This window comes from Alosa alosa, chromosome 22 (genome assembly GCF_017589495.1).
Source record: "Alosa alosa isolate M-15738 ecotype Scorff River chromosome 22, AALO_Geno_1.1, whole genome shotgun sequence".
Lineage (NCBI taxonomy): Eukaryota > Metazoa > Chordata > Actinopteri > Clupeiformes > Clupeidae > Alosa > Alosa alosa.
The window spans coordinates 8,702,754-8,730,456 of NC_063210.1; the positions used below are offsets into that span (position 1 = coordinate 8,702,754).

The window sequence follows — 27,703 nt, forward strand, 5'->3', positions numbered from 1 at the left end:
TAAGAGGGAGGGGTTTAGCTAAATTGTTAAATTATTGCATCATCAATATGTCCTTTTAGGGCCACCCCTCCAAAAAAACAGAACACTGAAAATGATGCCGTTTTAATGGTCTAACTACACAATTCAGTTCCACACAATTTACAGTCTTAACATGTAACATTAGCATAACGTTCTTGAATTTCCCCTTGGGGATCAATTAAGTATCTATCTATGCTTTCAATAGTTTTCATTGAATCACATGCATTTAGCTAATAATGCTAACTTATCGGCTGCCTTCCATTTAAACAAAATAAAACTGAACTAAATTGAGAATATGAAATAAGCACCCATGATTATATATAAATATGCATAAAAACCACCATGTAGTTTGATAAGCTTGCATTCCATCTGGACTTCTCAAATCAAGAACCCCAAGATAATTAGGTTGTGAATGCACAGCTTCTACTGTAAATTTCAAAAGACAAGAACACTTGAAATAAATTACTTTTGGTCTTTTTATTCAATGTATTTTCTTTTATCTTTCAAGTAAAACAATGTGGAATTACAAGGGAACAAAAAGGAATGTAACAAATGAAAGAGACAAATAAAAATAAGACCAACACCATATTCAACCCATTTCCCAAAATACAAACATCTTGAGCCTTAAATTGACCTTCTGTGATTTAAAAAGCCTTTATCATCCTTTCTAAAGGTTCAACATGTCCTGAAACATGTTGTTTCGAAGCATATTTTCAAGAAAGGAAAAAAAAAAAAAAAAAAAAAAAAAGCAATGAAGGTGACTGCAGCAACAGTGCATCAAATTGGTTTGTTTCAATTTGGCAGCAGGGGTTCTTCTCTGGTAACCTAACTTACTGTTTTTTTTGTAGAACACAGTAATCTATCTTCACAACCCTAATTGTAATTTCTTTTACAAGGCAATCAAGGATCCCCACCCACCCTCAAAAACAGGCACTCTCTTTTTAGATCACACTGATTCAAGATTAATTGAGAATAAAATTTAATGACAATGACCATTATGACTGTTACTTTGGATAATAAGTGAAGAGAAAACATATTGAGGTTTGTCTCCCATTTTTCGGCATCAACAGCGAGCAAATTAAGTACTATCTTCAAGATTCATCACAAGCTCAAGAGATAGGACACATTTAGCGCTGACAAAAACTGCACTGTGTGAGGTACCAGGTCGGAAGTAATTGATTTGAAATTGATGAATTAAAAACAACAAAAAAAAAAACGCCTGGGACATTTTCTCAGATGTGCAACATGAAAAAAAATGTGCAGGCTGGATTTAAAATAAATGGATAGAAAAAAATAATTACACAAGACGGGGAGGTCCAAGCAAAGACAAACTCCAGCATAGTGCAGCAAAGATAACATTTACAGACCTGCTCTCTTTCATACCCTGGAGAAATCCACAGAATATCCTTAAACTGATGAACTGACAGACTGAAACAACTGCCATAACATTTTTTTTGAACCCAACGGTCATAAAAGCTTTTCTCCCTCCACTGAAAAATCTTCTGGATACAGAATAGACAACATTTTCAGTTACCCTTAAAGCACAAGTAAACTGTATAAAGGGTACAATCTACAACTTCTCTTTTACACAGACCTCTCTTAGTATTCCAGTCTTTATATGATTACAGTACATAGTGTGAACTAACAATAACTCTCAGCTATTGTCCAAATCCGCAGATGTCCAAATGTCTCTGGGATTTTGAGTTTTCTTCTGTACAGACATGCCATCTTAGCTGCAATGTCACATTTTCTGTAAAAAGGAAGTCCCCTTTCCACCTTAGTCCTGTGTCTCTGAGCCATCTCCACACTTAAGCCTAGCGGGAGAAGAGGAGAGGGCCTGAGAGTGAGGGAGCTCAGTCTTCGTTACACTGTACAGTAGACATTCCACTGCCCTTTATCTGATTACAGAATGGCGACTCTTCACCCCCCTCTTTAATCTTAATACCCGTTAAAATATTTCAGTCTTTCACCCTCTGTGGCTTCGCTCTGGTCGTCGTCCCTTATTCCCCTTAACTGCTGTATTGATATCTCCTCCACCCACCCAATCACGTCTTGGTATGTCGGTGTTGGGTGGCGGAGGAGCGGGTGTTGCAGGCTGGGGAACGGGCATGAGCGGCTGCCAGAGCAGCCACGCTGCGCAGCACCCTGTCTGGGGTCCCCTCCGCGGAACCCCCGCTCAGCTCAGACCGGTCATGTTTCTGCGAGCGGGTCTCCCTGTGACTCTTCCTTCCCCGCCTCTCACCTGACTTGCTATGGCTCTGTTTCCCTCTCTCAGTGTCGCTGCCGGAAGAGGTGGCTCTAGATCGTGGGCGGTGGGGCCCTGTGCTCTGGGAGCTGAGGCTTGGGGTGCACTGGCTGCTGTTGCTGCTGCTGCGGCTCCTGCTGCTTCCGGCCTCCCGGTCGCTGCTTATGCTGCTGCACGCGCTGTGCCCCCTTGAGGAGCGGGACTCCCTGTTCTCGTCCTCTCCATCTTCCTTCCTCTCCTCATTCTTTTTCTTGTCTCTCTTTGCCCTCTTGTTCTTGGCGTCAAGTGGGGGCAACAGGCTACCAGGCCGCTGCCTGGTGGACCGTGAAATAGACCTACTCAACTCTGGAGTGGTGAGCGGAGTGTTTGTGGGCGTCTGTCTACCACTTCCTCCTCTACTACCAGATGAGTTGGTCTGGGGGGACCCCTGTGTGCCCTTTCCTTTTGACTTAGTGCTTTTCTCAGATGATGACGGGGACTCTTGCTTGTCACCAACTTTCACTTTGTTACTGGGACGGGGTATATCACCTGCCCGGCCTCTCATGGCCAAAAGCTTGGCAGCAGCATTGAGGGCTGAGCAACGCTTGCCCAAAACCTCAGGTTGGGGAGGTGGTGTTGAGGGCACAGGCGTGGTGGTGCTAGACTTTTTTGTTGACGAAGGGCCTGAGGATTTGCAGGTGACTTTTGTGGAGGTTTCACTACCAGAATCACCCGCTGTGGCATTTGCAGCTACCTGCTCCTTTTTGGACCTTCGGCCACGTCTGCTGTCACTACTCCTCCCATCACTCTCACTCTGGTTTTCCTTCTCTTGCTTTTGTCGTTCAGCACGTGTGAGGCGCTTTTCTTTACGTGAGGAGTCATCAGAGTCCGAAGAGGAGGAAGGGGAGTTTGATCGTCGCCTTTGGATCTTGGGTTTCTTTTCATCATTACCATCCTCTGAGCCTCCGGTTTTAGCTTCACCTCTTTTCCTCTTTGTAGACCTGTTGTCTGCCATCTTCTTTGATGAACGAGTACCAGCTGATGATACAGAAGAAGGTGAAGAGGAACGAACAGAGTCCTGACTGCTCTGTCGACTAACGGCTCTTTTCTTGGAGGATTTCCCCCCATCTTTGCCGTCTGTTTTACCCTCTTCTCTACTTTGGTTACTAGTTCCCTCGCTCGAGACAAACGTGTCTGTCTTAACCTCAGGATCTACAGACACAGACTCTTGGTCTTCTGGTAAACTCTCCACTCGCCTTCGCTTTGACTGGGGCCCAAGAGATGGCTCTTCTATTTCTTTCTCACCATCCTTATTTGTGTCAGTCTTTGCTGCTTCCTTCCGGTCTGATGTCTTTTCATGTGAAAGTAGTTCAGCTGTTTCTTTCTCCTGCACCTCCAGGGCACCTTGAGGGATTGGCAGAGCAGGAGCAGGCTCCTGAGAAGGCTCTGATGCTGGAGGAGGTTCAGGTTCGGCAGGTGTGTGAGTTGGAGCACACATGGGATCAGTCTGTTGTTCAGCAGGTGATGGTGTGACCTGAACAGAAGATCTGGGCTCAAGGGTCGTGTCAATTTGTGAGTCCTTAGACTCAGGGATTGGTTTTGTCTCCGAGTCATTTGATGTGGATTGAGGGACTTGGGATAGTGCGGTTACAGTTTTCTGAGTATTGCCCTGGGAGGGTTGTGAAACCTCATGAGTCGAGGGTATCGGAGTCTCCCTCACTTTGGATTGTGAAGGAGATGTAGGTGATGAATGGATCTGAGTGTCACTTGGCTTGGGTTCCACTGGCAGAGCAGGTATAGCAGATGTGGTCTTAGAGTCAGAGGTGGCTGTTGGTTGTGCAGAGGGGAATGAAGTTACGCATGGAGTCTTGCTCTCTGTAGATGGTGTGTTGGTCTGAGATTCACTAGATTTGGACTGTGCAAGCATAGCTGTTGGCGTTTCATTGGTCAGTGAGTTACTTGTAGGTGTGGGTGATGTGACGAGGGTGATGTTGGTCTCAGTGACTGGTTTAGGTAGCGAAGTTTTGTCAGCAGCTTTGGCAGGTAATGAGGGTAGTGGTGTGTGAACAGGAGCACTCTCTGAAAGGGCCTCTTGGAGACTGGATAAGAAGGATCTTGGTGAGTTAAGACCAGATTGCATGCTTTTAGGACTACAAGGAGGTGGAGCGTTTGACAAAAGTGTAGGGTTTGAAGGAGGCGGAGGGCTTAAGGGAAGTGGAGGATTTGAAGAAGGAAGATTTGAGGGAAGTGAGGATTTTGAATGAGGTGGTGGATTTGAGGGAGGTGTGGGTTTTGAAGGAGGTGGAAGATTTGAAGGAGGTGGAGGATTTGAGGAAAGTGTGGATTTTGAAGGAGGTGGAGGATTTGAGGGAGATGTGGATTTTGAAGGAGGTGGAGGATTTGAGGAAAGTGTGGATTTTGAAGGAGGTGGAAGGTTTGAGGGAGGTGTAGATTCTGAAGCAGGTGGAGGATTTGAGGAAAGTGTGGGTTTTGAAAGAGGTGGAGGATTTGAGGGAGATGTGGATTTTGAAGGATGTGGAGGATTTGAGTTAAGTGTGGATTTTGTAGAAGGTGGAGGATTTGAGGGAGTTGGAGGGTTAGAAGATTGAGCAGCACGAATAGCATCTAGCTTGATTGTGGAGTCCTTGCGGGGGCGACCCCTCTTCCGTTTTGGCGAGACAGGAGCATCTTTCTCCACAATTACAGGTTTTGCTGGTGGAGGAACGGTGTGTTCAACTGGACGCTTGGGAGGCCGTCCTGGCTTGCGCTTCACTGGTACTGGGTTATCAGTGTTTACAGTCGCTGGAGCAAGAGTGCCATCCTTAGTAGGACTCGCGTCCTGTCTCTTTGGCGGATTTGGTGATAGGCTCTGCCTTCGGTCGGAGGGCCATCTCCCTCTTCCTCCTCCATGTTGCTCCCCTAACTGAGCAGCCATTCGGGATTCTGTTTCCAGACGCCGTCGGACAGGCAAGTTCCTGAGAACGGGCATATCTGGAGAAGGATGGGTAGGAGAGTAGGGATGATACCCTTTCCCAGGACTTCCGAGTGACGCAGGTGATACTTGTTCCTTCTCTTGTGGCTGAGGAAGGGGACTAGAGACTGCAGGTGACTTGGGAGTGTCTTTATCTCGAGAAGCGTGGCTTGATTTATCTGGCGAGGACGGGCCAGTGTCTCGCTCTGACTCTGTATGTTCCGCTTCCTCTGAGGACCCTTCAGTGTGACCCGCTCCACCACTTCCTCGCCTCCTCCTCCGCCTTGGTTGTTTCTCTTTCTCCTCAACAACTGTAACTAGGCGACCGGGAAGTTTACGTAGGACCTTGGCAGATGGAGAATCTTCTGGAAGGCCTTTGAGGACCTCACCATCAGCTGACTGGCGCTTACGAGGCGAGCGGGACGCCATGCTGGGTGAGAGGGTGAGGGAGTGTTGGCTCTGCTGATCCAGGTCTCTGCCCTCCAAGTCGGACTGATGCTCCGGAGAACAAATGGATCCTGAGGACACAGACACTCCCCTCTCCCTTGCACTGGGCACTGGTGCATGGTCTACCTGTAACCCAGACGCACCTGACAGCACATCTCCTCTCACCTCCTCAACACGCTCTTGGCCAGCAGGAGCAGCGTGTTCAGCATGGGATCTCCCTGCTGCAGGGGAGCCGGCAGTGGAAGGCACTGAGCTCGGTGGGGACAAACTCTGGCGGAGGGGAGAAGGCGTGGCTCTGGATTTACCGGGCACGTCTTTCAATGGGGAAGCTGGGCTTGTAGAGTCTGTGTGCCGGGATGACACACTTGACGGAGTTTGATTCTTAGAGGTCTCTGTTCGGGCAGGAGTGGTGGGTGCCACAGCTTCTTTGGTAGGCGGTCTACCTCGCTGGCCTCCACGTCGGTCAGGCACTTGTCTGGGTGGGGTGGGAGCAGACATAGAGGCATTTGCTCTCTCAAGCTCAGCTGATGTGCTCGCTGGGGACAGGGCAGAGTCATCGTCAGTTTTTGCAGGAGTCCCTCTCAGCCTCCCACTAGCTCTAGTGGAGGGAGCGCCCTTCTCCTTGTGCTTCCGTGTGCGACGGGCAGGTGTGGCCAGGAACATGTCATCAGGGGTATGTGGCATTGGTGAGTAGTCGTCTTCATCATTGTCAGACGACTGATGCAATTTCAGGCCCTCTTCTTTGGCTTGATCAAGCCCCTTTCTGGCAGCCTCTACTTGCTCCTGCAAACACCACGAGGTACATTAATAAAAGGAACGAAATACATAAAAGTGTCAATGATGTGGTTATTCTGCTGGTTGATTAAACAGATATTCACCTCTGCCTGCTTAAGCTCCTCCTTGCAAATGTCCTCCAGAGAGGCCTCCAAGAAATTCATGGCATACCGCTCAATAGGAGTGAGCTAAAAGACGATGGAAAAACCAAGTATGAGTGGCTAATTATCAACATTTACAAAAATACATTCTAACATTACACATAGTTGTACATAATTACCACTGCTCTACTGGGACATTACCTGTTCTACCAGAGCAGCAATTTCTTGCTCGGCTTTGGAGAGTTCCTCTTCTTCCTGGTCACGACTCACTCCCTCCGCTCCATCATCTAACGGGATGCTCTCATTGAACTCTGCCAATTCAGCCACCTGTTCTGCTTTGGCCTGAGAGGCAGCCACTATGTCCTCCTCGTCTTCAGCTCTACACAAAGCCTGAGAAAATACATGAAAATTAGTGATGCATTGCTTTTGCAGTTTTTTTTTTTAACCGACCCGTCAGGTTTTCAAGTCTTACCTGCTCCAGAATAGTGGTTTGCTGTTTATTAATGTCGTCCTCCTCTGTTGGAGGTGGAACTACTTCTGCCTCCTTCTTTTCCCCCTCGGTCACATCAAACAACTCCTTGATGGTTTGCTGTAAGGACAGGAAATGTTATTTTTCATGGCACTAAACTACCATTGTCAGTAATAATAATAATAATTAAAAAAAATACTTTAAAAGGCAGTTACGACCTTCTCGCACACAGTTATTTTAAATAAACTTTTGTTACTTTTACATAAAAGTCATGCTTCAAGACTAACCTGTTTGAAGAATGCAGTGGTGAAATTTCCTCCCTCTATGGCCATATCACCCAACATCCTTTTCTGATTCGCTTTCTTCAAGATGTTCTCTTCAACTGTACGTTCACTGATAAGCCTGCAGAAAATGTTAAATAGATTAGGAACACTTGTCACAAAAAACATAAGAAATATCTACATCAATATTTATATTCTCTCTATATCAAAAACATCAGAATTCAGAAGTATGACATTTAGGACAAACACTCTAAGATAAACCCACAATGTTAAAAAGGAGTGTTACAGTTCCTGATGTGGTTGTGTACCTGTAGATATGCACATCTCTGGTTTGCCCAATTCGGTGGCAGCGATCCTGGGCTTGAGCATCCATAGTGGGATTCCAGTCACTGTCGTAAAACACGACAGTGTCCGCCCCCGTCAGGTTGACACCCACACCACCACTGCGGGTTGACAAAATGAAGCAGAAGATGCGCCGGTCTGCATTGAAGCGCTCCATCAGAGACTGAGAAAAAGAGAGATTGCAAATGTTTAGTTTAATTAGTTATCCAGGCTGTGTACATGCAGCTGAGCCCATAAATCGCAACACGATTTGTTATAAGAATACTCTTTTGATCCCGTAAGGGAAATTTGGTCTCTACATTTATCCCAATCCATGAATTAGTGAAACACACTCAGCACACAGTGAACACACAGTGAGGTGAAGCACACACTAATCCCGGCGCAGTGAGCTGCCTGCAACAACAGCGGCGCCCGGGGAGCAGTGAGGGGTTCGGTGCCTTGCTCAAGGGCACTTCAGCCGTGCCTACTGGCCAGCAACCCTCCGGTTACAAGTCCGAAGCGCTAACCAGTAGGCCGCGGCTGCCTTCAATGTATGTCATTACCAGGCAAAAATGTGCCATGGGTTTGAATTTTGGGCTCGGTAAGTTCAACTGGAAGGTAAAACAAGCATTTTTTAGCCACAGGCAGGGCAAGTGTGTCAGGTATTTATCTTACCTGTCGCTGTTCTACGCGTGTGCTGCCGTCCAGCCTCAGGTAAATGTGCCCATGATAATTGAGGAACTGCTCCAGCACGTCCAGCATGCGGGTCATCTGGGTGAAGATGAGAACCCTGTGGCCTCCGGTCTTTAGCTTCCTTAGCAAGAGGTGAAGAGTCTGCAGCTTTCCTGCACAGTTGGAGGCACAATAATTATATATCCTCATACATATTTTTTTTTATATAAATATTATATTATATTTAAGTCTTCTGCTACTTCAGATAGCATCCAAGTTCTTTCAGGGATGAAATGCTAATAAGGAAATAAGGAAACCTGTGAAACATAAATCTAATGTAATACAAAAGGAAAACGTTAACAAGCCACTGCAATGACGCCGACTCACCACAGTCGTACTGAATGAGTCTGAGGTCTGGGAAGTGAGTCCTCATGTTGCACTGGATGCGATGGAGAGGACGAAGCAGAGGGGTCACCTGGGTGGTCAGCATAGAGCGGAACAGCGCCTGCTGGTGCACGAGCGAGGGAGGAGGGTGGCAGCTGTGCATGGTTATGGGCTGAGCCTCCACAGGTGGGATCGCAAAAGTGAACCTGAAAATCAGGAAACGAGGGGGAAAACGAGGCAGAAGTTTAGTTTAGACCTCAACATGACCTTTGAGCTTTGGTTTCTTATATTGTTGCATTATTTGCCCACACAGTTTTTCAGAGTGATGAATACCTCCACATCTTTACATCTGGGAGAGAGGCCTCTCTAGGATGAACTTTTTATACCCAATCATGGTGCCAGTTAACCTAATTAGCTTTAACATATTCCTCCTTGCGTTTCCCCTGTCCAACCTTTTCTGAGATGTGTCGGTGACATCAAAATCAAAATGCGCATTCTTAATAAAATAATACAATTGGTATACATGTACACCACCCGCCTGCCCACCCACCACACACACGTATTTCATGACATAAATCTTGTATACCTATCAATGACTTCCGACAGTCCTGCGAGCCTCTCCTCCGTGTTCTGAACAGCGGTCCTCAGGGTCTCACTTTGGACCCACAGGTCCTGAGTCCGCTGCAACCGGGCAAGCAGACAGAAGGTGTGGCCAGAGCGGCTCCACTGTCCGAGCGCAGGTGATGCAGGTTTAGGGGCCGGGCCTGTGAGGAAGGTGAGGAAGTCGAGCACCTCCTGGCCATACACAGGCTTGGCGTTGCAGTGAAACTCGTTGACGCGAATTATCTGGGCAAGGCGGGCGTCACGCTGAGCTTTCAGACGGTCCTCCAGCCATGACTGTTCCGAAGGTGAAGACGGATGACAATCAATTCAGGTACAATATTAAACTGTTGATCAACTAACAAAGGGGAAAAAGCATGTCAAGAATTTGTAGATATTGTAAATACCATGTGGAAAGGTGAGCGTGGGGGTGGTGGAGGCTGAGCGCGAGGCCGCTGGAAAGAGAAGCTTCCAGGCTGACTGCTGGGTTTGGACACTGGTGGGTCTGCGTGAACCGCGACTACATCACTGTTCTCCTCACGCGGCGCTGGTACTGGTGTGGCATTTACTCGCACTAACACAGAACAGAGGTATGCAGGTAAACTATGAGAATCATAACCTCCATGCGAGACACTAACAAAATTGTATGCAGTACGATTACACGAATTGGATTAATGTACATTTGGCGTGCACAATATGAGGGAAAATCTGTGATGTGCAATGGCACTGCACATTATTGATAGGACAATATGTACATATTTTACTAACCCCATAAAACAATTAAGATATGTATTATAAGACAGAGCAAAGACATGTCCCATTTCTTGTTTAAAGGGCCGTTCACACCAAGAATGATAACTATACTGATAACGGCAACAAAGTATCGTCCTAGCTAATGTGAATGACTACATCCACACATAAACTATTATGATAACAACATGAAGAGCAATATCGTTGGGGTTCACTTTCATAGCGATTTTGAGAATGATAATAAGCTGACAGCCAATCAGCATCGATCAAATTTTAGCCATAACATTCATCAATATGAGGAGAGACTTTCCTTATCGTTGGTCAGTGTGGATGCTTTTATCGTTATAGAAATAGTTATCTTTATAGTTATCGTTCCTGGTGTGAACGGCCCTTAACTGGTGAACAAATCACTACCCACCTGGTTCTACCGGTACCGGTGCTGCTGCTGCTGGTGGTGGTGCTGCAGGAGGTGGTCCCTGCAGGACCCTCAGTATTGGGCGAGGCGGCTGGGCTCCACTTAGGGCTGAGGTAGGGGTGCGAGGCGGAGCAGCGTAATGGGTCGGCTGGGCCACAGGAGGGCGCTGAGGAGGCGGCGCCCTTGCTAGCGGAGCAGTGGTTGTGTGCGGGTGCAGGGAGAGTGTGACCGGAGGGGCGACCCGGGGGGAAGGAGGCACGGCGAGGGCAGGGACCGGCCCAGTCTCTTTACCTCCGGCCTGTCTGACAACGATCTTAACAATCCCAGACCCAGTCACCATGGAGGAGGGAACTGTACAAAAATAACCATTACAGAAAAAAAAAAAAAAAAAAAATTTAACAAAAAAAAAAAAAAAACAGAAATAATGACCAGAAAGGAAGAAAAACACAGACAAACAGCTTAGCTTTGCTCATTGTTCTACACGCCGTTCTCTTATTTAAATATTTATAAGTCACACACAGGCATGCCACAGTTGCAGCAGTACCTTGCGCAGCGTTGAGGGGCATGGCCAGCCCAGAGGAGACTGGGGCTGGGCTTGGGCTGGCAGCACTGCTGCCTGCCTGACTGACTGTATGGATGAGCGCCACCTGTGCTGGCTGACTGATCAGGTGGTGCTGCCCCCCACTGGACACCAGATGCATTACGTTGCCTGCAGAGCACACAACAGTCACACGGCCGTGACCACACAAGCATGCTCAGCACTCGTACATGACAACTGAGGATGGGGATTTTCATACAAACACGAATCATATAATGTCATTATTTATGCCATTATATGATTCGTGTTTGTATGAAAATCAGGTTTTAAATTAAAAAAAAAAAAGTGTCATAATGATCAGTCACCTACTTAGCCCAGCCACTCAATTTTAGGATGACCCAAGGACAACTAAAACCCCTCAATCTCAATTTCATCGTAAAAATTCAAAATTAATGATTTGGATGAACTACATTTGTGCACTTCTGTGGAGTTTCCTATTCAAGTAAGAATCTTACATTAAATATAATGCAACTGAAGGTGAGTCAACTTCAGCAAAGCAGGTGTATTGATAAAGTGTCTACATACTTCGAGCGTAATCTTGTACCTATAAAAGACTTATTAACAATCAATATGAATCATCTCTGAGAAATCACCACTGTATCAGAATGGCAACATGCAAAAGGCATCAAGGCTTATCCCCACGGCATGCAATGCTGCGACTGGAAACTTATGAGGGCTCACCTTGGAGGGCCCGAGGCTGTTGCACTGGCACCTGGTGCAGCTGGGTCCCTGATAGGGTGAGCTTGTTGCCCTGCAGCTGAAAGGTGACTGGCTTACTGCCCTGGCCAGTGGGTACGGGTCGCCCAGCCAGAGAGGCCAACTGAGCAATGCTCACTACCTCCCCGGCTGTGTGTGCGTGCGCATGTGAGGGAAAGGAGAGAGAGACATGAGACATGCGACTAAGACTTTCACAGTGCCAAAGCTGCTTCAAACCAAGTGCCATATTTAAAGCAGTGGAAATGACCGGTCATCTATGCCTAATATTTTCAAAATAGTTCACATCCCGTCAAAACGTGAAGTGCAGCAGTTGAGGGAAAAAAAAAGAAATCACTGAGAGTGCTCACATGGAAGCCGCGCCTGCATGTCAGGGCTAAGAAGCACCCGCTGGGTGACAACACTGCTGGGCGCCGAGACGACTGGTGGGGCCAGCGGGGTCGGAGGTCGTACAGTCAAGATGGGGTGCGGGGCACTGGGTCTGAGGGCAGCTGCTGGCGTGTGGGTCATAGTCACAGGAACCGCAGCGCTGGCCACTGCAGTGGCATAAGTGGCTGCAGTGGGCATCACCGAACACACTGTGGCACAGAAGAGGGGCATTTTTATAATGAAGATTGTGTGCACCCATGTATGAACAGAAGTCATTTATGAAAAAGATAACTATCAGAGTGCAATGCAGACAGTGCTGGATTACGAGCACTGAGCAAAGTCACACTACTAATGCTAATAACACTTCCTAATAACACTTAATATCAGTTTGTGGATTGTTCAGGCGGACAGCAATGCAGTGCAGGTGCATGATGATCATTCTGTAAGCGTCTTGCCTTGTGCAGGTGGCTGCACTGGGATGGGGGCTGGGGCAGGATGCACCTCCGTGATGAGGGCGGGCCGTGGGGGCTGGACGACAGGAGCTACTGGACACGTAGGCCTGGGGTTGTTCAACGGCACAGATGCACGGCCGTCTGTTTTGGGCATGGGCTGGAACATTCTGGAAAGAAAAGCCACATAGATTAAACATGTAACCCAAACTGGCAATGGCTTACATACGCACCAAAAACACTGTTCTACAATCCAAACAAGCATAACAGGAGCAACGGTCATGTAAGTATTTCTTAATCCCTGTTTACAAGCACAATCCAAATGTTAGTTTAGTCCAGCGTAGTGCTACGCTTGGTAAGTCGCGGTCCCTACTGACCTGTTGACCTTCATTCGCACAGGTTTGGGTCTCGGAGGCGGCTCAGGGGAGTCCATGATCTCCTGCACCAGTGGAGTAGTGACCTTCCTACGAGGCAGGAAGACGTCGGCCTGGTAACGGGACACGTGACCCTCCAGCCCCACCAGGTCAAACATGGACAGGTCGCACCGCTAGAGACGGAATGATGAGAAAGGGGTTTAAGGAACTCAAACAGTGGGACTAAAACAATGAATACACTTTTTAAAAAGATCAAAATCACAATGACACATTTTTTTTTTACGCTTAAGACACCCTGACGGACAGGCCCATACCTCAAAGGGTGACGTTTCAAGCGCTCGCTGTACGACGGAGGAGGTGGTAAAGATGATGGGCTCGGTGATGAAGGGTGAGTGGATGGGCCGCGGGTCAAACAGGTTAGGGTGGTTGCACACCTTCCTCAGCTGCATCAGAATGTTGATCACAGACATGAAGTGACCACTCGCCAGAGTCTCCCTTGTTCTGAACACCAGAGAGAGAAAAACGAAGAGAGGAATAGCAAGGAATGAAGGAGACCAGTGCAAATAGATTAAAGCAGGGCACCTAACCCTAACAAAACCTGCAGAGGGGGCCAGGTTTAGTGTTAACTTGGAAGCCCCTGACATGTAGTTGGAGTGCACTCACGAGGCCTGGGCCATGAAGTCATCGTAGAGGAAGCGCTGTCTCTTGGAGAGACGGCAGCGCACCACGTGCTCGTATTTCTTGGGCATCTGCTTCTCCACGTCCACCTTGACACGGCGCAGAAGGAAGGGCCTGAGGACCTACAGGGGCAGAGACAAGACGTCAGCAATCAGTGGATAAAATCAATAGATGTTAAATCACTATAGGAGCGTCTATTTTTTTAGATGCAATTGTGAATATCTATCTCTAACCCATTTTGTAGAGAGCACTCTGGAAAAATGTTGTAACATCTCATGTTGGACAGTCACACCAGAGAGGGTTGAAGCAGAGTTAGTAATCAAGGCTCTTTGGTCACGCTCATGTTGTGTTGTGTCCAATGTCACTGCTAGCTCACCTTGTGGAGCCTCTTGACGAGGCCCTCGTTGTACTCCTGGCTGCCCTCGATCATGCCGGTCAGCGGGTTGGAGAACCACTCCTTGAACTCGCGGTGAGACTGGAAGACGTGCGGCATGAGGAAGTGCATGAGCGACCACAGCTCCATCAGGCTGTTCTGCAGGGGCGTTCCCGTCAGGAGCAGGCGTCTGTGGCTGCAGGGGGGGATAAGTAAATAAAAAAAAATTATAAACAGGAAATGGGGGGGTTGGGGGAGCTGTGGCGTGAGCAGCACCCATTCCACATTGGGGTCTAAGTGCCCTCGGTGAACCAGGTTTCAGTCCCATTTCCTGAACCCACCCCCATGTCCCTCCCACTTATTTCCAGTCACACACAGGCATGCCACAGTTGCAGCAGAACCTTGCGCAACGTTGAGGGGCATGGCCAGCTTAGCCCAGAGGAGACTAGGGCTCTCTTCACTGTCCTATCTAATACAGGATAAAAGCCCAAAAATATAACTTAAAGCAATATATTTAGAAAAATATACATTTATATAAAAAATATTTTTTTTTATTAGGCATTTTGCTGTGTATACTTTTTTAAGTCCCATCCACTTGGCACGGCAAATTAAAGAAAATGCACAGTCAAAGTATAGAAAACTCTAATCAGTATCAATCAGGCATTACCTATTGAAGTTGAGAAGACTCTGCCAGCGCTGAGACTTGAAGTTTTTGATGTTTTGGGCCTCGTCCAAGATCAGGTACCGCCAGGACTTGCGCCTGAATGCCTGGTGGTCCTGCAGCACCAGCTTATAAGAAGTGATACACACATGGAAAGCATTTGGCTTGGTCCAACCCTGTGAGGACAAAAGGGCAAATCAGCATTGATTCATGATCAAGGCATCAAGCTACATAGCTGTAGGAATGAACATTCATGGATTTCCTGGTGTGTCCATTTCTGTCTGCTGGTCTATTTGTTGTTAGACACTAGAAGAGCCATCCATAGCTCCTGTCATGGCATGTACCTGTCTCTTGAGTTTGCGCTCTTTCTGGCTACCGTAGTAGGTGAGGATCTTGAACCCGGGACACCAGCGTTTGAGCTCCATCTCCCAGTTCAGCATTACACTGGTGGGCACAATGATTAAATGCGGTCCCCAGTTTCCTGTAAAAGATACAACAGTTATTTTTTATTTTTTTTAAATGCATAGATCACATCTTTCTTTCCTAATTAGGTCGCTGAAAATAATCATAGCACTGAGCTGCAAAAAAAGCACCTTCATATGCAGCTCAAGGGTGGAATTAATATCATGTAAATATCATAATTGACTGGATTCCATCTCCATGGGCACAGGGATTTCAACTGCATCTGTGTCTGTACCTTTCTCACAGGCCAGGTGAGCCAGCAGAGCGATAGTCTGGATGGTTTTGCCGAGGCCCATCTCGTCGGCCAGGATGCCATTGAGCTTCTTCTCGTACATGGTAACCAGCCAGTCCAGCCCGATGTGCTGGTACTCACGCAGAGTGCCGTGCAGCAAGAAGGGGATGGGAGTCTTCACCTGCAGAGAATGTGCTGATCAGTGACACTACTCGTCTTTCAAGTGCCATGAAGAAATCACAGACTATGCGCCTTATTCATGCAGCAGCCATTGTGTAAACCAAAGGGAGGCTACAGGGTACACTGACTGTCATTAAGGCATTTTCACCACCTACTGGCGAATGCATAGAACACAACAATCCTATGGTTTGTGTACCTTGTAGCCTCGTTTTGGTTTAAAATGGCCGCTGCCTGAATAAGGTGAATTCAAGAAATTCTGCACAAGTCAATGTCTACTACCACTCTTGTGTTCACATGTTCACAAGTGCAAGAGCTACCACTGCCATTATGGTGGTGCTGATGGTATAACCTCAGAGTGTTTACCTTAGTGGTGGCCAGTGTGTATCCTTTTGGCTGGAGGCTCTCTGCTGTGGCAGCGATGTGGCTGATTTCTTTCTTGGGCCGAGGCGAGGTGGGGAGCGGAGGGCTCTGCTCACCCTCCTTCAGCAGGGCCTCCATGCCCTCCTCGGGATCGTCGTCGTCCTCCTCTTCATCGTCCTCAGCTTCCTCCTCATCCTCTATGACATCGTCATCACTGTTTACTGCCTCTGAGGAGTCTGAAGGTATTGGGGGAGGGGGGGGTAGACACATACAAAAATTTTTTTTACATGAGAACAAACTTGTCACGCTGGGATTAAATGAACAAATTGAGGACTCATTCTCTGAATTGCAGGGTGAAAAATAAACTAAAAGTAACCCATCTGAGGTGCCCTCAAGTACCTGAAGAGCTGTTGGTCTCGTCATCACTGTCTTCGCCCTCGCTCTCTTCCTCCTCCTCTTCCTCCGTGCTCTCCTCCTCCTCCTCAGAGGTGGCAGGTGACGCAGATCCTGAGGGTTCTTCAAAGTCAGAGGTGTACGCCCCCTTATACTTCTCCAGAAGCTCCGCTACACTCATTTCACCTGGGGGAGTGGGCATATCAGTGGTCACTAACGGTTACTCGCAGTACGGTCACCATTCAGCTTTTTTACATTGACCTTTCAGCTTTTTATAGACCCAAAAAATAAAACCTCTGTATAGTCAGGTGATGGCAATGTTTATTACCAATACATAGGATGTCTTGAATAATTATTCGCATTTCCAACACAGTCTATTCTGAATGCAGCACACAGCTTGAAGTTGTTTGTTACAACTCTTGCCTACAAACCAAATTATGACTACTGAACTAAACAAAAATGTGACCGCTGAAAAGTTACCCTCTTTGGCTAGGTCATCCAACTCTTCCTCATGGTTGGCGTCACCTTCATGTTCCTCCTGTGCTTCTATCGTCTCCTCTTCATCCTCAGCTGAAAGAAACATGAAGGTTTGTTTACACAAATCAAGTTTCCACGAAAGAAAAACATGAGAAAATGCACTGTGGCAACTGTTGGCTATAGGGAAAATACATCAAAGAATTTCTTTACTCAAATAATGAGTTCATAAAACTGGTAAAAAAAGTTTCTACAGAATCTCTCACCATCTTCCTCATTGGCAGTGAACTCCTCGTCTTCCTCCACAACAGCAGATGAGGAGCTGTTGGAGCATTCTTCGTCAGAAGCAGAGGGCTGTGGGGGAACATAGTGAACACTTCAGCATCATTTCAATCAAACACTCAAATGTAGAGCGCAAAGCAGTAGCTAAAAGTAAGATAGGATTGTCTCATTATGTTGATTCACACAGACATTTAGGCTTACTGATATTGCTAAAAAAAAAATTAAAAAAAGAAAGACATTGGGGAAGGTTGTCCTAGAGTATTTTTCTCAGATAGGAGATTGTCTGGAAACCACAGGACTTGGGATAAAAACCCAAAGAAATTTTACTTTGACTCAACAGACCCAAAAATAGCTTGAAATAAAAAAATAAAATAAAAATCCTAATGTGCGGATATCGTTGCAGGAATGCCCCTGTTCTAAACCAAGAACTATTTTATATGGCACAGTGGGTTTGAGCTGAATGCCAGGATTTCAAGGAATGAGAGTGGTGCCTTAACAACATAAGCTAAGACAATCTATCTACAATCCATCAATGAAAATCTGGCCAATGTCAAAATAGGAAGAACTGAAGCATTCCTCACTGTCTTAGTCCCACCTGGCAGCATAACATCAACAATTCCTGGACATAATGTGCCTTACACAATATTGCCTTCCAACTGCCAAAAATCACATCATCCAAGACGCTTACTATAGCCTAGATTCACAAAGACACAGTTCCCCTCTCAACAGCAACTGTACGTTATTAACAGACATGTTCAAACCACTCAGCCTACACGGACAGCAGGAATCTGAAACTGTAACTAAATCTGGTTCAGCGTGGCGTACCGGAGGGTAGGAGATGGTGTTGAGCAGCTGGTCCAGAGGCAGTTCGCCCTCCTCCCTCAACAGCTCAATCTCTCTCCTTTGCGCCTCGGCGTCGTTCCCCTCCTGCTGCTCCTCCACCTCGATGGTCTCCTCGTCATCCTCTTCCTCGCATGGAGGCTCAAAATCGTGGTCTGCCAAAGGGGAAGAAGAGAGAAGGGACTTTTAACCACCAGTTAAAAAGACAGTCATAAGTAATGTCAATGCCTTGTGTAATGTTCGCGCTAATGTCATCATGCAAGAGACTCTTAACTCTTGTCAAAAAGACTTTTCAAAAGATGGAGTTGGGGCCTATTAGAGCTCATCAAATATTAAGTGCCATGTGTCATGATTATCCCTTTCTTACTCTCATCCCAATTTAGTGCCTCAATTAACAATCTTCTTCAAAGTGCACAAGACGCTATCTTCCTCAAAGTTCAAAGACGCTAAGAGAGCACCCAAGGCACCCACCGTCCTCATCAACGGCGCGCTTTGGAGGAGAGGCGGGGGTCTCTGTATTGGTGGCAGGCGCCGCCGTCGCCGCCGCCAGCGATTGACTGAGGAGGTCTGAGTAGCGCTCTGTCTGACCCACAATGAAGTCCAGCTGCAGGTCTAGAGCCTTTTTCCTCTTCTCCTCCAGTCTAGACTGCTGCTTGTACTGGACCACCTGACCAAAGATGAGGAGTTAAGAAAGTGAGAATACTGCTGGTTAGAGATGGAGGTTCCAGGTAACAGATTGACTGATTCAACAGAGACACTCAATTAAGGGAGATTTCCCAAATAAACCACCTTATACTAGTAAACAAATTGCAGTCACTGTGGTCCAAATAAAAAAGTTGATGCAGGTAGTAGTTTTCTAGAGTGATGTTACCTTTTCCACGTTGGTCCAGAAGGCTCGCACCTCCTTGGCGATGGAGGCTGCGACCCTGCGGAGTTTAGCCTGCTCCTCGCGCTTGGCCCGCTCCTCCTTCTGCCGCAGCTCCTCGTGGTAGCGCATGACCATCCGCACGACCTGCATGCACAACACCACATCAGAATGGGCAGCCGCATAATGTATACACACAATTGTGCAGCCACAGTTGGCTGAGAAAATGGAAATGTTAAAACTTCCATAAAACATCGGTCACACAGATTCAAAACTGTGCAGCACCAAGAGCATAGGCTTCTGACAGCCAAAAGATATCTGGCTAAACAAAGCTTTGCCATCACATCAAGACTACAGATTTTAAAATGTACCAATTCCACAGTGGTTTAAGTGAATGAATTCATAATGACGTGAAACGTCAGATAAAACAGAAAACAGCTACATCTGTCATCTTTTTGGTTATTCTAAGACTTCTAAGTTCCAAGGGTTTCAAAAGGAAGGCCGCAGGGGAACAGTAATGAATACTTTAACCAACCAAGATTTTCCAAGATTTATTTTTCTCAGACAGAGTAACACCATTGCAGTGGGTTGAATTTCCAATGACTATGTTGCATGCCAGCCCATCAATTACAAACACATCAGTCATGTCACCGTGTCTGACGGATCGCCTTTGCCAGCAACGCTGCTCCACCAGAATAACCTTCAGGCCCTGCAATCCCCTGGGCTTTCACAGGTTCTTCACTATTCATTAGAACACAATTAGAAGCTAGTTCTGCTGGCTTACTTTTCGGGCGACGCCTCTCTTCCATCTCCTCTCCTGGGCGAAGTCGGCAGAGAGCCACTGCATCTCCTCGCACAGGTAGTCCCAGTGCACCTTGGGCCGGATGGGCTCAGTCAGGCGGTTTAGGCGCTTCAGGGACCAGAAGCCTTCTCGCTTCAGTGCCAGCGAGCGATGCTCAATTTCTGCTTCCTACAGGAGAGACAAGGATGACCTTCATGGAAATGTGCTATAGCCCTCTATTCAAGTTCAGGTATTCTTTTATGGGTACCTAAGCAGCCAGGCCACACAACCAGGATTGCTGCTTAGTGCTAACATAGCAATGTGGAGAGCAAAGTTTAAAAAAAAAGAAAACAAGAGAGACATACTAGAACACGCTGAAAAACAATACTTACATGCTTGGCAAGCTCTGCCATGTCTGCATGCTTGTGCAGGCGCTGTGTAGGCGTCTGGTCGGACTGGCTGGAATCCCCCTTGGAGTGGGGTGACAGGAACTTGCCATGGGCCCCTCGGAGAGGCGAGGCCCGGTCCATCTGGATGGGAGTCCAGTCCCCCGATGTGGAGGGGCCAGGGGACGGGGAGGGGGAGGAGGAGGGCGTGGAGCCGGCCGTCACCCTCCCAGAGATCCATTGCCGCACCTGGACACCACATGGCCGTGATAAAAAGAGTTACGGAGCGAAGGAGTTAACAGGACACACACACACACAAAAAAAAAAAACGATAACTCTGCAGGGTTCACCACCACCCACGGACCCAACACCTGTGCAAGTGTGAAGCGTCAAACCAACCACTATTTTTTCCACCAGAAGTCAACGTAGTCTTTCCCACCTGGGGGTATAAATATTCAAAAGTCACCAGTATTGAGGCTCGGAATATATGGTAGCTGTCAAATGCAGCCCAAAATGTTATGCTATACCCTTCAATGATTACTTTTGGAGTTAATATAAGCAACAGAGTCACAATACAAACACACACTAACCTCTGAGGCCAAATATTCACCAGACATATTGTGTGCCACTGCCGATTGTGAAAGGGCTATAGTATATATAGCCACTAAACCACTGCTACACTTAAACTCATACCTTTGTGCAAGTTGTGAACAGAATGAAAACAGGTGAAACAGTAGATGTGTGAAGGACATGTGAAAGATGTCTGTCTGGTCATAAGGTAAAAAAGAAACTTAGCTTATAAGGGGTTGCTTACGCAGTAGGGGTGTCACGATTTCAGATTTTAAGTTGAAATCGATCGAAATTACATCTCAATCTCAAACTCAAAGGTAGAATCGAAGATGTTGCCACACCCCCCATGTCACGTCCAGCATGTATGCCAACACGCAAAAACGGTTTCGAAACTAAAAAGCGGCTTCAAAATAACCGCCCCCGAAAATGAATAGGAAAAGGGCAAAAAAAGCAAACATAAGGAATGCATTAATAGAAATATTTTAAAAAGACCGAAAATTTAATCCTGACTTTAAAAATCGAAAATTAAATCGAATCGAGGATTTGTAGAATTGTGACACCCCTATTAGGGAGTGAAAAGTACAAGCTCTCACACATCTTACCTTCGACAAAACTGACTGCCTGTCTGTCCTGCACTGTCCATGCTGCAAAACACACAAGACTTAAGATTGTGTCTGCTAGTCCACTTGAGTTCACAGGGATGCTCTCATGTAGAGAAAAGTGCATCCTGTGAAACATGCTACAACTGCAAGGAAGAGAACTGACACACGCTCAAATAGTTATACGATTTCTTCATGTGATATGTCTACCTGCTGTCGGTGCAACTATAAAGGCAAACCTGCCAGATAAAATTCTCCCCCATTCTTTTCATTTTTATTAGGAAAATACATGAATTAACTGCAAGCACCTATGGGTGTTTACAGTCTGTTCTGTTACCTAGTTCATGCCTCTGGCTATATCATGAATTCCTTGAGACACAAAATCCTCTGAGATTTGCCTTCAGTATGAGTATCTGCATTCAGTTCTCAAAACACGCTCCATTTATAAACGGTGTGTAATAATCCTGCTCTTGTGTTTTATACTCCAAATTGGTTCCCTTGGGAAAAAAATTAAACATTATCACTAGCCATATTTAGAATATAGTAATTGGGTCTGGATTGGCTCACCGTCATCGACAGATAGCCTACATCAATTAAAAGACAAACATCTGCTCCATTAGCATCCCTTCTTTTGTCTTCAGTGGAATAGAGGAAGCTGCTCAAACAACCTAGGCTACTGTCCATCATCAGATAGAAATACCAAGAGAAATAATGGAATATGAAGCTATTCTCCAGCCTCTCATCCTCCTACACCAAATCATAATCTGCCCAAACCAGGCACAGACATAGAATTATACAAACTGCAGAGTTGTTAGCAAGACTCTCAAACAGAGGGCCTATGTTGTTTTTTAGTAAATAATTCAGGTGTCAACCATTATGTGACACCATCAACGCTTACATGACCTTGGCTGAATCTCAATGTCTTCCCTTACGCACTCACACACTTTGATGCACGTTCCCGGCAACTTTGTGAGGGCTTAGGGCTGTCCCACTGCGAAATTGTGAAGTCCTTGAGGGGTCACTCGCACCCTATACGTGCCCTTTCCGTAAGTCGGCATCTATGAACATTTAACTCAAGGGAAGTAGGCTACCTACAATTCATTGCGTTGTGACGTGAAACACAGGGTTACCCAAAGGGAGGCTGGAAGCTTGAAATAACATCAGTAAACAACCGCCATAAAGCAGAAATGGAAACGTGTTTGCAACACATTTTTTTGGGTTGTCAATTTAATGATAGGTCACAGGTTCGTCTCATTCCTGTTATTAGCGTTTTGAACTTTACACCCTGGCAAACTTGATCACTTACGACGGATGTTAGTTAAGTGTGTGAAGAATCAGGGCTTAGACCTTAGGGGGGGACATTGAGATTCAGCCCTCCTTGGCAGTCTGTTCGAGGTTAAATATGGAACACACCTTTCTTTGGGTGGGCGTAACTATGCTGTCAGCATGGCTCTCCATGGAAAGGTCAACCTCGCCATCACTGCTCTCTCCAGCGATGGTGTCGGGCCCATCGCCTTGGCCCATCTCGTTCGGCTCCCCAACGGGCCTTTTCGATCCGGCAGCTGTCTCCCTCTTGGCCCCTATGGAACCACACACCTCACTCCAAACACCCATCAGCGGCTGGCGCTCAGACCTACGTGGAGGGCTATCGGGGGCCGTGTGTGGTCTATCCACTGTTTCGGAGGGCATGTCGGTACTGGTTAAGGCCTCCTCCTCCTCCTCAGACAGGAAAGTGAGTTTGCGGGGAATTGGAGCAGGCGGAGAAATGCCCATGAGGCTTGGATCCAGCCCGGCGGCGGCAGCAGCAGTAGCTGGCGTGCTCGGGGAAAGGCACTCTGCGGAGGCTCCGGCAGCAGACATGGAGGCACAGCTGGGGCTGCCGGCCAGAGCCTGAGCCACCGACACCGGGCTTGGCTTCTTGGACACCACCGCTATTATATCGGGCGGGTGCTTCAGGAGTGGCGTATCCCCGCGCTTTAGGATGAGAAGCTTGGGGTCGATAGCACTGGGCCGGGCTACTTCCGTTTTGTTGTCCGTCAGGAGCTCGTCCACCCCCTGCACAGCGGAATCGACGAGAGCCGCTGTAGGGGTTAGCGCAGATGTGGTGGATTCGACATAAGAAGCAGCAGTAGGCTCAGGATCAACTTTAAGCCCAGCCACTCCATTGTGTGGGCTAGGGGCATCAGTTCCCAAGTCCTCCGTCAAAAACTCGACTGAGGAGCCCAGAGTGGATTCACAGACTTGTGGTACCTCCAAGCTGTCAGGCAGCTGGAGCTGCCCATGGCTCAGGATGGCATCCGAGGGATAGGTGACGACCGTGCACTCGGAGACCTCGATCGTTTGAGCCTCCAGACAGTGCGCCCCATCGCCGACATCCATCAGCTGGGCTTCGGTACACTCCACGACCTGCCCGTCGCCCAGAGGCTCAGTAACGTGCAACCACGTCCCCTCCTCCACCTCGTGCTCCAGGATTTCCACAGGCAGGGAGGAGAGGTCTGACACCAGGTCCGTCTGGAGGAAACAGACCTGCCCCAAGTCCCTCAGCACGTGAGTGTGAATTTCCGTAGTTTGTGTCTCGATGATGCCCTCCGCATTGGTGCACACCTCCATCTCGGAGAACGTGTCGGCCGCTGGGACGGGGCTCGGCATTTGATGAGTTAAGAGTTCGTGGTCAATCTGAGACGTGGACAGCAACTGGGGGCCAAGTCCTTCCAAAGTCTCCGAGTGTGTGATTGAAATGCTATTAGTCTGTTGGGGGTTGGGGGACAGCACTCCACTGACAGCCTCACCGTCATTTAAAACAACATCCGTGGAGCTTGTAACTACAGCCTGTATCCCATCGGTCACTGTAAGGATAGTTTCAGTGCAAGTCTCGTCCCCCAACACCTTTGACTCACCTGCAGAGAGGCTACTCAGAATCTCATTCCCAGAGGCATCCAGACACACACCTCCATGTATGGGAACATTCTGAAGAACCTGTTCTACATTTACACCCATGCTTATGGTAGTCTCTCCTGTGGTCAGATGAGGGGTTTCACTCGCGTCCAGAATCTCTGAGCTCAACTCATGTTGGTTGAGCTCCGGCAAGGCAGCATGTGCCATCGTGGGCTCAGTCATTGTCTGAAGTTCATCCGGCTCCTGCGGCCTTTCAGAGGCTTTGAGAGGGAGGTTGGTGAGCGGCGTGATGGTTTTCTGTACAGTGGCGCTGTAAGCAAGGCCTTTAAGGGCCTCCTCTTTGGCCTGACCACTGTTAACCTGCCCCTGGGACAGGGCACTGGGGCTTCTGGGCAGGTAGCCGTCCATTTCATCGTCGTCGTTGGCAGCATAGCAGGCACTTTTTCCGTTGCCTGGCAGCACGTGCTGTGTGGAATCTCCTGGAGTCCGGAGAGTGGCTGGGTGGTCTCCGACCGAGCACTGCCCACTCTTTTCTCCTGCTGGACCCAGCTGCACTGCTCCTGCATCCTCGGTCGTGTGTAGGAGCTCCGTGAGCTCAGTCTGTGTGATTTCACTGCCATCAGAGACAGCTGAAAGAGCCTGTGGCCTTGTTGTCTCAAGGCCATCAGGCTGAGATACGTGGCTGGCCTGGTCTGCCTGGGTGAGTCTAGCCACTTGAGCTGGCTCCATTTCATCAGGCTCCTCCTGGCCGCAGGTACTAGCTTGATTTGACCCAGGCAGGACGGGACAGACTGGCAAGCTTTGTTTGTATTCCGATTTGGTAGTCTCTGCGAGTGGGCGTCCCTGCGCGTCAGCACTGACTGTAGCGCCAGTTCTGTCCGTCCCTCCCTGGCTTGATCTGTTCGTTTCGCACCCGTAATTCCACTCCTGCACGGTGGCAGAGCTGGTGGTCTGTGTGGGAGTCTGTCTCTCAACTGAGTCCGTGTGGTTCGTCGTGGCCTGAAGAGAGGCTGCAGCCAGTCCTGTTGGGACACGGTCGAGGGCAGATGCTTGGGCGGAGAGCTCGGGCTTAGTGTTGGCGCTCGGTTGAACCTCGGCGATTGTGTCTCTGTCCTGTTGGGACGGGGCAGTGCTAACCAACGGTGGGAGGGGAGCAGCGGCGACCGGCTGCAGGGCATGCTGTGATGGCCCGGCCACATTCTGCGCAGCCGCGGGGACGCCACCCAGCTCAGCCACAGCCGGAGGGGTGCGCTGCTGCACCACCTCCTCCCCGACGCTTCCTCCCTCTGGACCTCCCCTGCTGCACACTGCACCTGTGCCACACATACAGAGTGAAGGAGGAGATGAGAAGAGGCTTAAGAGTTGCATTAAGTGTACTAAGAAGAGAAACGATGATTCATTGAAATCTATGATACATTTGCCAATGCCAAAACATTACTTAAACATGTGTGCACTGCTCACATGTAACGGCTCACCTGTCTGTGGTGTAGGACCAGTCTCTTCTGAACTTTCCACTTCCAGGATGCTGAGATCAAATACACCTTAACATCTGTTGGGGTAAACAAAGACATGCTCATCATAACTGGTTGGGATAAGTAGTCTAGACATATTGACTAACCACCACACCAGCAAGCACCACCACTGTGCAAACTGGCAAACCCTATATAAAAAGGCTATATATATTCCAAGATCGGCCCTCAAGTGCTGTTGATTACAATACTCATTATGCATTTACTTCCTTCTATAAACGCACGTGCTCAACCACAAAGAATAAAGATAATAGTCTAAAACAGTTCGGGCACTGCTGTGCACCAAGAGAATAAACTTCACAGTTAGCAAAGGCTTTAAGACCATTTAGCAAGCCTGAAGTTCAAGTTAACCATTGTGCTAGCAACTTTTGAGTACCCACTTTTGCATGTAGCTTCAAACTTATGGTCATTAGATTTCGTAAAACGAACAACTTCACAATTTCCTATCGGTGAAAACGTGCAAATAATTCTCGCCAAAAGAAGAGCACTGCACTAGGTATAGCAGTAAATCGGAGACAAACCTGAGCAATAGAACAGTTAAATTATGCCCCAGAATGACAGGTAAGATAGCACACTGGCCAGTGGCTCACAGCGTGCTTTGGACTTGAGGCCCTTCGACGGTTCCTGGTTCATTCAGCAAGCGTCTTTCAGTTTCTGGCGTTAAACAATACACTGCGGTAATATCATCAATTAATGTAATATTCATTTTCGCCGCACCTTTGTCTGCTCTGCGATGTAATATACTGACATGCCAACACTGCCCTTGACAGCAACATGTAAAGAATGTCCATGGCTACTAAATATTCGTTTAACTTCACTGCTGAACTGTTGATTTAACGTTGGTTAGCTTAATGCGGCTAGCTACCAAAAAGCCTGTTTGGTTGAGACCGTTTCAGTCTCGACTAGCCAGCCAGCCAGAATCTTGGTTGCTCGTGCACGCGCCCCCTCCCTCATAAGTTATGTAATGCGCAACACAGCAAGTCTCTTATCATTCGATTATTATCTCTTTTGAAACAGAATAATGATACCAATGCATGGGCAAATAAACCCCGCTTCCCTGGTTTCCACTCGGGAGTGTGCCATGCCCGTGACGTCATTACGCGGGGTCAAACATGACACATAACAATAGTTGCCAGATCATGCATTTTAGTTCTTTTATACTGTGATGGTACACTTCAGAACATAAGTGGACATAATGCTCACACATATTTTTGCAGATATTTTGCAATTGTTAAAGGGTGCTCTCTAAGGGGGATCGGGTAACGTTAGCACTTCAATCTTGTCCTCAGTAACAGCTAACGTTAGCTAACTTACCTACCGTTAGCCAAATTGTCCAAGACATTTGATTAGCTAGCCAAAAGCGTAGCTAACAGGCTATTTAAGTTCATTGTGTCTGTGTTATTTCAACTTTCAAAGAACCCATGTCGGTTTGTGAAATTCTCACCCTATGTTACTACAGTTGCAACTTTGGGTTTGAACCCCAGAGAAGCTGTTTAATCAACTTCATTCACAAGGTTAGTAACTTAGCAAGCTAACTTAGGCTTTACATACATTTCAGTTGTGGTACAATTTCGCGAACTTATATACATCTTTCTTCAGTCTCCTTAGCAAGCACTTCTGTAACATTACTGGTGTATCGTCAGACGCACATGAAATAACTTAAAATGTTGCCAAGTTATTTTTTCCCCCAATAAATGGCGTGAGCGCTTAAAAGAACCTACTTATCCCGCCATGACCAACCCCCCTTGTGACCCCCCCACCACTTCCTCCTTCGCCCCCCCTCCTCGCCTCCGCCATCTTAAATTCCCACCTACCTGAAATTTCGAGGCAGTTTTCTTTTACTAAATTCTTATTGAAGGAGTCGCCATCCGTTTCAAATCGACCTCAATCCGTGATGTGGCAATTCCAAACTGTCTCCCGGTACCCAACGAGGTACTGGCAGATTCGTGGGATCACGCTAAAATCCGGGCCGACAGAGAGTGGGTTCGGGTCGCCGAATCTAGCGGTTGCGGGGAGGAGACTTTAGACGCAGCGAAATGGAGGAACGAGCCACTGCTGACAAAGTGCAGTGGAGCAAAGTCTCGCGAGAGAATATGTAGCGCTCTGAGTAACTAAATGGGGAGTATTAATAACATTTGTTTGGGATTTATTCTATTGTTGCAGGGAAAACTCGCTCTAAGTTGGTTACATAAACAATAAATAAAAGGATGCC

General features: G+C 47.5%; 1 protein-coding gene across 5 annotated transcripts; it reads right to left on the minus strand.

The window, feature by feature from the left end:
- Window positions 1–476: 476 nt before the first annotated feature.
- On the minus strand, window positions 477–27,535 carry LOC125287113 (Snf2-related CREBBP activator protein). 5 transcript variants are annotated; one of them, XM_048232630.1, is made up of 35 exons: window positions 27,306–27,535; window positions 25,438–25,511; window positions 22,481–25,275; window positions 21,071–21,112; window positions 19,905–20,147; window positions 19,516–19,701; window positions 18,738–18,878; window positions 18,338–18,533; window positions 17,852–18,021; window positions 17,011–17,098; window positions 16,751–16,840; window positions 16,277–16,456; window positions 15,881–16,113; window positions 15,341–15,518; window positions 14,988–15,124; window positions 14,650–14,819; window positions 13,986–14,178; window positions 13,595–13,731; window positions 13,246–13,432; window positions 12,935–13,104; window positions 12,564–12,727; window positions 12,090–12,317; window positions 11,707–11,871; window positions 10,972–11,136; window positions 10,431–10,778; window positions 9,670–9,836; window positions 9,249–9,559; window positions 8,666–8,868; window positions 8,282–8,451; window positions 7,594–7,790; window positions 7,292–7,406; window positions 7,008–7,124; window positions 6,737–6,925; window positions 6,539–6,622; window positions 477–6,443 (listed from the first exon to the last, which is right to left on the minus strand). In XM_048232630.1, the coding sequence occupies exons 3-35, from the start codon at window positions 24,689–24,691 to the stop codon at window positions 2,064–2,066; spliced, it is 11,955 nt and encodes a 3,984-aa protein (XP_048088587.1). In that variant the 5' UTR covers window positions 24,692–25,275; window positions 25,438–25,511; window positions 27,306–27,535; the 3' UTR covers window positions 477–2,063. The 5 variants fall into 5 exon arrangements, with proteins under 5 accessions (XP_048088587.1, XP_048088589.1, XP_048088588.1 ...); XM_048232632.1 differs by lacking the exon at window positions 27,306–27,535 and adding an exon at window positions 27,043–27,190; XM_048232631.1 differs by lacking the exon at window positions 27,306–27,535 and adding an exon at window positions 26,013–26,557.
- Between the last annotated feature and the right edge of the window lie 168 nt (window positions 27,536–27,703).

What these genes read in the sequence shown, in the direction of transcription:
- LOC125287113 (XM_048232630.1), bottom strand. Translation starts at nt 24,691, where the DNA reads ATGGAGCCAGCTCAAGTGGCTAGACTCACCCAGGCAGACCAGGCCAGC. An exon ending in GTGCGAATGAAGGTCAACAG is followed by an intron (nt 12,728 to 12,934) that starts GTCAGTAGGGAC and finishes TTTTCTTTCCAG; the next exon opens with AATGTTCCAGCCCATGCCCA. An exon ending in TTGCTGCTCTGGTAGAACAG is followed by an intron (nt 6,623 to 6,736) that starts GTAATGTCCCAG and finishes ATCGTCTTTTAG; the next exon opens with CTCACTCCTATTGAGCGGTA.